Below are 7,616 nucleotides of genomic sequence, written 5' to 3' on the forward strand. Positions count from 1 at the left end.
GTGTCCGTTTGGAATCTTGGAACAGTCATCTACTAAACAGCCTGAGAGGATAAATATCCCTCTGTCTACTTCCAGGGAGTCAGTTGGTTTTCAAGATATCTGGGATAGAGGCCAAGGGACAGCAGGCAGACCAGGAAATTACTGGAGGCTAAAGGTGGAAGTGCGGAGAAGGCAATGGCAACCCACTCCAGTACTCTTGTCCATGGGGTCGCTAGGAGCCGGACACGACTGAGCGACTTCACTTTCACGCATTGGAGAAGGAAATGGCAACCCACTCCAGTGTTCTTGCCTGGAGAATCCCAGGGACGGGGGAGCCTGGTGGGCTGCCGTCTCTGGGTTCGCACAGAGTCGGACACGACTGAAGCGACTTAGCAGCAGCAGCAAAGGTGGAAGTGAGGTGGTCCAGTACTATAGGACTCGGCTCTAGGCTCAGTGTTGCTAGGAAGTATTTGGGCATGGCTCTGCCTCTGAAGCTTAAAGGTTCTTTGTCCAGAGAACTTATAGATAAATCATCATTAGAACCAAAGAGGTGATTGAAGCACTTTGGAAAGTGAAATTCTGAACAGAGGAAACATTGTATATAAGATACACCGAAAGGCTCCTAAGTAATTTTGATGAAACTTTGGAGGCATGACTAGTCAAAAAAAAAAGCTTTTTAACCAGGTGCCCCCTCTAGGTGGACGCTGGCCCACTGAGGAGTGGGGAGAGCCCTCCTGCATACTTGCTGAGCAAGCTTTTGTGCAGAGTACAACTGTGTGACGGTTTGCAGCGACCCTGGTTAGATGACCGTTTCGGTGACCGGTGGCGATGGAATCCTCATCACTGCACATTTGTATTAACTTCCGTGAACCTCTCCTCTGTCTCCCTCAGGCCTCTCCGCGGATGGTGGCGCCAAGCGCCAGGAGCACCTCTCTCGGTTTTCCATGCCAGATCTCAGCAAAGACTCTGGGATGAATGTGTCCGAGAAGCTGAGCAACATGGGCACGCTGAACTCGTCCATGCAGTTCCGCAGCGCTGAGTCGGTTCGCAGCCTGCTGTCCGCTCAGCAGTACCAGGAGATGGAGGGCAACCTCCACCCGCTCAGCACCCCGATCAGGTACAGAGACCTGCAGGCGCACGGAAGGATGCATCAGAGCTTTGATTTCGATGGGGGGATGGCGGGCAGCAAGCTGCCGGGGGCAGAGGGCGTGAGGATCCAGCCCATGAGCGAGCGCACGCGGAGGAGAGCCAGTTCGCGCGAAGAAAACCGCCGCTTTCGGCCCCACCGGTCTCGGCGATCCCGACGCTCTCGCTCAGACAACGCCCTCCACCTGGCCGGCGAGCGCGAGGCCCTCTCTCAGTTAAAGGAGAGACCCCCCCTGAGAGCCAGGGAGGACTATGATCAGTTCGTGCGCCAGCGGAGCTTCCAGGAGAGCCTGGGCCAGGGGTCCCGGCGGGACCTGTATGGCCGGTGCCCCCGGACCGTGTCGGACCTGGCTCTGCAGAATGCCTTTGGGGAGCGCTGGGGCCCCTACTTCGCTGAGTACGATTGGTGTTCCACCTGCTCCTCCTCCTCCGAATCTGACAACGAGGGCTATTTCCTAGGAGAACCCATCCCCCAGCCCGCCCACCTGCGATATGTCACCAGTGATGAGTTACTGCACAAATACAGCTCCTATGGCCTCCCCAAGTCTTCCACACTAGGTGGCAGGGGACAGTTGCACAGCAGGAAAAGACAGAAGAGCAAAAACTGTATCATTTCTTAATCCAATGGGGAGTCAGGGAGTGGGGGAAGATGGGAGCTAAGAATGTAGATTCAGAAACTTGCACTGTTGGAAATTTTAAAGCGCTTTGGGGGTGGGGGGTTCCAGGGAGAGATGAGAGGAGCTCTCCCTTGATGGAGGCAAGGTTACCTATTGACTCCATAGGTAGTCACAGTTCTTGGCATGTTGAACATTATTTGCACATTTCACTTTGGAAACGCTGTAGGCTCAACGGAGGCCAGGGTTGGTCACCTCTTTCTCCGACCGTCTGTGTTGAGTTGCCACTGGCAAGATGGCAAAATTGTTTCCTGCTCGCTTATATATATATACATACACACACACACACACACACATATATATATATATATATATATAGCCTCTCTGGTTTTCTTCCTTTTAGGATCCTTTTTCCAGTAAGTAATTTGTTTATTAGCCAGGACCCCACACTAAGTTATTTACATGTCCATTGTAAATGCAATGTAAATGAGAGTTCTGATAAAATATTTTTGTATTTTGTAATATCAAAGGAATTTCTATATCGTAGGACTCAGTGGAGCCTTGCATGCACGTCTAGCATTGTCTTTTGAGTAGTATTACAGGGTGGTCCAGGACCACTTTTTTTTTTTTTCCTTTTCTTTTTTCTATACAAATTTGTTACATGTCAGTGAGACCTTTTTCAAAGGATTTTATTCAATTTGGCTTTTTGTGGCTAAAAAAAAACTCACAAATTACCTGTTACACCCAAAACATTTGATGCTCCATCCATCTTAAGGAGCCATCCTTAAGTCTGCTCCCACCCTCAGTAGAATCTCTTCTCTACAAAGTGGTAGTAATTTTTTTTTTTTTTAATAATTGCCAACGTAACTTCTGCCAATTAGAAAAACCAACCAGTGTCAGTCAAGTTCCGTGAAAAATGCCATCCCCACTGGAAACACTGATGTTGCTCACCATTGATCTGTCCTGTGGGGAAAACAAAAGTGACTGTGCGTGGTGCCGTTGTGTGATGTCAGCATGACATTGTTTTGAGTGTGGCATTATTTCCTGGTGCTCGTTTCCTGGATTGTATTATCCGCTTTCCTTTACCAAGGCAGACAGAACAGCTGCCTTAGCCTGACAACCGGTTGTCCTCAGCGCAAATGAACTTCAGCTTTGGGAAATTCAGGCCAGAAAGGTTCCGAGGGGCTCTGGGAGTGACGGTGCTTTCTAGGTCGTAGGTCATATGTGGAGATGGAGGGCCGCTTCCACCCGCTCAGCACTCACGTCAGGTACACAGACCTGCAGGCGTGGAAGGATGCATCAAAGCTTTGACTTCGAGGGGATGGCAGGCAGCAAGCTGCCAAGGCCGAAGGGCACAAGAATCCAACCCACAGATCAAGGGTAGAGGCTGAAGGGGAATATGAAGGAAAGTCAGAGCAAAGAAGAACTTCCAGAAATGAAGTATAGGAGAGGTGAGAACCACCTTTGAACAACCCCTGGTGCTGGTGGGAAAAAAAAACAAAACCCAGTTTAACTCATTCTATAACCAGAGTATCTGGGTTGCCCAGAAAGATTGAGCCGCTCAGGAGATTTTGTGTTATGGTTCTGGAAAACAGATGTTGCTGAAAGAGAGGTTTCCGTTTTGAACTTTGGGGACCGTCGGTCAGATAGAAAATGAGCTCACAAGTGAGTGTGCTTAAAGAAGACATTTAACGGTTGTGTTGTTTATAGTAAACTAAAACCTCCTACCTAGCTTCGGTTAAGAGTGAAGCGCTTGCTTTTGCTTCCATTCTCCTCCTTCCCTTCATGGATTGTGGGTGAAGTGACCCATTGAGGGGCCCACCTGTAGTGAGATGTACTGTCAGTGTAGTGTGCAGTGTATCTCAGTGGCCATCTGCCATGGTGAGGTGAGCCTGGTCTCTTTTCAGTATAGTAGTTAATATTTTCTCATGTTTTCTTATGCAGAGGATGTGGAAAGTGGCTTTTTAGACACCATCCCACATGGGTCTGGGGAAGGAAGGCTGTAAAGGATGTGGAAGTGGCACTCCATTCAGGATGTATTAAAATAATTTGCTTTTCAGGTATTTATATGACATTTGTCATTGTCACTGATGTTTTTGAAAAAGCGATGCAAATGTTGGTTGTGGCTGTTTTCCGCATGCTTTCTTCATATCTAAATGCTTCATTAATTATCCAAGCCTCTGGAGAATTAACTCTATTAAGTTTGTATAGTGAGTTTGTAAACTGCTTGGCAAACTGATAAAGACATAATGTATACCACCACGCTACCAACGTGGCAGGTTTCTGGTAGAAACCGGGCGAGTCCAATTTGGAGTTCTAAGTTTCTGGATTGATGAGAATAGAAAGGCATTTTGGAAAAAGAAAAGAGAGACAAAAAGTAGATCATTTAACTTAGCAAATAACCGAAAATAATGTCTGTCTTCCGTGGCCTGGAATCCAAGGAAAGAAATTCTCCTAGTAAACGTTGTTTTCTTAATCTGTCCTTTTAAGAGTACCTCTTAACATTTCCCCAATGAGGCTTTGACCACCATCAGCAGAAAGAAGAAAGTGCCCTAGACACTGGCAACTGAGCAATATGCAAAGGGATGAGAGGAATAAGCAGTTTCAGATCTAGCTGCCCAGGGAACGTCCATCAGCTGAACTGGCCAGAGCTGGAGGTGTGGTGAGATAGAAGCCTTAGGGCTTGCAGTCGAAAAAGCAAGATCACCTCCATCTTGTCCACCACTGCAGATGCCTCCTCCCCACCCTAGATGCAGCCAGGCACCCTGTGGAGATTGCTGGCAGAGGCCAGGTAAATCCTCATTGCAAGGATGGAACCTCCAAGGGAATGCCCGAGAGAGGGCAGGTCATCACTGTGTTAGGAATTCTGCCTCTTAGTGATAACTTACATCCAACATCCCAGAATCCCATTCCCCAAAATTCAGCACATTCCTTTCTGAGGCCGGATCTGGTCCTTACGTGATCATCACCAGAAGCTCTTACTTAGTCAAGCTTTCCTCCACGGCTGGGGCTTGCAGTCATCTCTTCTTAGATCATCATTTGATCTTTAATAGCCTGTGTTTAGAAAAGTAAATCTTTTCCCTGTTGATTTTCTTCTCTCATGCTTTGGTTTGGTTTTTCTTCCTACCTCTCCTCGTATTGATATTCTTATCTTTTGGATAAAACCACACTTTAGCGTTCATTTCATTTCCTGTTGCTGCTCAGTTCATTGGCAACAGAACTGGCCCTTTCCCAAGTTAGAAGTCAGTGACAGTTTTCTGAATGGCCCTGCCAGTGCATATCAACCTTGATACTATGAGCAAATTTCTTAGCAGGCTGGTGGCATTCAGGTAGCCTCCCATCTGTCATAGCATTCTGGGATTTCTACCAAGTGTGAAGGTAAGTGAGGTCAGGGAAACCAAAAACATACTTCTCAGTTTTTGCCAATGTTCAAGGATGGGGGTGGTTTTTAGAGTTGGTTTGGCCCTGTCCACCTATATTCACCTTCTGTCCACCCTCCGCCAGCCCCACAAACAAGCAGTTTGTCATTTCTCATATGGCAACTGAGGGTAGCTCTTTTTCTTCCCCTTGTCCCATTCTATAGGATGTTTCTTCAATACAACAAGATTATATTTTCCTCTTCTGCAATAGCTTCCTGCTTCTTGGGTACCACTAGCCATTGTTGAGTTCAGGTGGGGATGTCTCTGCCATACCTATAATGTGGGCAGATAGAACCAGGGTACCCCTTCAGAGAGCGTGGATGCAGCCTCAGAAATCTTTGCAACACTCTAGCCAGCCAGGACCAGTTGATCCGAATGGATTTGCTTTGTCTGATAACAAATCTTACTTGTGAACTGATTCTTCCTTGTGTTTCTACCCTGGGCTCTTTTGCCGTTTTCCCAAAACAGTTCACCATCTATTCAGGAAGCATCATCCATAAATCATTGTGCGATGCCAATCCCTATGCCCCTGTATTGCAGATGCTAAAGGAGGCTGACTTCTTTAGACTAAACAAAAATCTCTTTGGCCTCCTTTTCCATTTTCGGATTCTTGGCCAGTTATAAGCAATCTGTGTTTGCCATTTCGCAGAGGTAAGATAAGAGTCCGCCCCATTCTTTTCTAGTCCCACCTTCTAATAAAGAACAACACAAATACTTAAATTCCAAGGAGAAGTGCTCTTTGCATATTTCTCTCTAACAGAAACCAGATGCTAATGCATAAGAAGGAGGAGCTATCTTTGACAAAGGAAAGTGGACGTTGAAATCAGTCATCTGAGGATTTCATGCCAGAAGGGTTGCTATCAGCAACTGTTTAGCACCTTCAGGGCTTTGACAAGGACTCTGCGGACAGCATTCCAGGTACAGAACTCAGCCAAGCCTCCTCTGCCAATCTTGAAGGCAGTTCCAGATTGCTGCCTTTTGAGGTATGTTTCTTAAAGCATGAGAGACGTGGAAATGAAGAGAGTTTTTGTCTTGCCTCCAGTGGTCAGTCCCTTTGGGGCCTCAGCAGACACCAGAGCCTGCTTGTCTGACTACTGGGAAGCAGTCATCAAGGTTAGAGTTGAAAAAAGATTGCAGTCTTTTTCCATTTTCTCAAAATAGAAGTTCCTTCAATACAAGACTCCCAGAAAGCATGACTTACTGTTGGGGGCTGTACTAGTTTATAAGCTTACTTCCTGCTTATAACTTTCCCCAAACTGGCTTGTCCCAACAGGAATCTAACATTGTGTTAGAAATTACTTCTGTGGTTTAGATACAGAATCCATGAGAGGGTAGGGGGAGTGTCTTATTCTATCCTGAGAGTTTTGAGATGTCCCTCACCCTACCAAGTATTTGGCCATTGATGTTCCATAGGTCGCTGACCAGGCCTTTTTAAATGTTTCAGAGAGAATTACTCAAGCCTTTCTAGTTAATTTCCATGTTTCTCCATAAAGTATTTGGTTCTATCCTGGACCCTGACTTCGCATTCTAAGGCCTGTGGGTCCTCCTTTTTCCCTAGCAGATGAGGACCTCGGCAGTTCTCCTGCTCCGAAACGCATTCTTTCCTATACAGGATCATTTTGTCCATCTTCTGCTTTAATTCCAAGTGCGTAAACAAAACCTCAAAGGGCCTCAGAAGGTAAGGCACACCAGAGTCTGTGTTGTGTGTCGGGTGTCAAGCTATTTGTTTAGAAGGTCTGCAGTGGACCTTTGGTGTGGGCTCTGCCAGAGACTGTTGTGAACACTTTGCTTGAGATCCGTGCCCTGTGAAATGGATATGATGTTTTACTGATGTCTGTAATACATTTGTAAACTTCCAATAAAATTTGAATAAACGAAATGTTGCCGTTCTTCTCAGTCTTCCATTACTTTCTAGGTTTTTGGAAGTCTTTGCCTTTGAGCATCTCAGCAAAGGAATAGAGAAGGTGCACATGTCAGGAGAGGTGAGATTTGCTATGAAAGATGAACCTGATTGTTCAGATCAGGATTTCTCAACCTGGGCACTATCTGCATTTTGGTCCAGTCCATTCTTTGTGGCATAGAACCATCCTGTGTATAGTAGGATGTTTAACAATATTGCTGACCTCTACTTATTAGATGCCCCAAGTTGTGACAACTAAAAATGTTTGCTCCCACCACACCTATTAGGGTATTTTTTTAAAAACGAAGAAGGAAAAAGAAAGTAACAAGTATGGGCATGGATGGGGAGAAGCTGGAACACTTTTGCACTACTGGTAAAAATATAAAGCAGTGCATCTTCTGTGGAAACAGTATGGTAGTTCCTCAAAAAAATTAAAAGAACTACCATATGATCCAGCAATTCTGCTCCTGGGTATATACCCAAAATAATTGAAAACTGGGCTTCAAAGAGATAATTAGTACACCCGTGTTGATAGCATCATTCACAATAGCTAAAAGA

At 46.0% G+C, this 7,616-nt stretch overlaps 1 protein-coding gene across 3 annotated transcripts in view; it reads left to right on the forward strand.

The window, feature by feature from the left end:
* The window catches only part of PRICKLE2 (prickle planar cell polarity protein 2), a 349,584-nt gene extending 342,547 nt beyond the window's left edge, over positions 1–7,037 (forward strand). For all 3 annotated transcript variants that reach the window (XM_061396478.1, XM_061396479.1, XM_061396480.1), the window contains one exon: positions 871–7,037. In XM_061396478.1, coding sequence (XP_061252462.1) covers positions 871–1,745 — 875 coding nt within the window. In that variant the 3' untranslated portion in view covers positions 1,746–7,037. The remainder of the gene's footprint in view (positions 1–870) is intronic.
* The last annotated feature ends 579 nt before the right edge of the window (positions 7,038–7,616 follow it).

Source organism: Bos javanicus, chromosome 22 (assembly GCF_032452875.1).
Source record: "Bos javanicus breed banteng chromosome 22, ARS-OSU_banteng_1.0, whole genome shotgun sequence".
Lineage (NCBI taxonomy): Eukaryota > Metazoa > Chordata > Mammalia > Artiodactyla > Bovidae > Bos > Bos javanicus.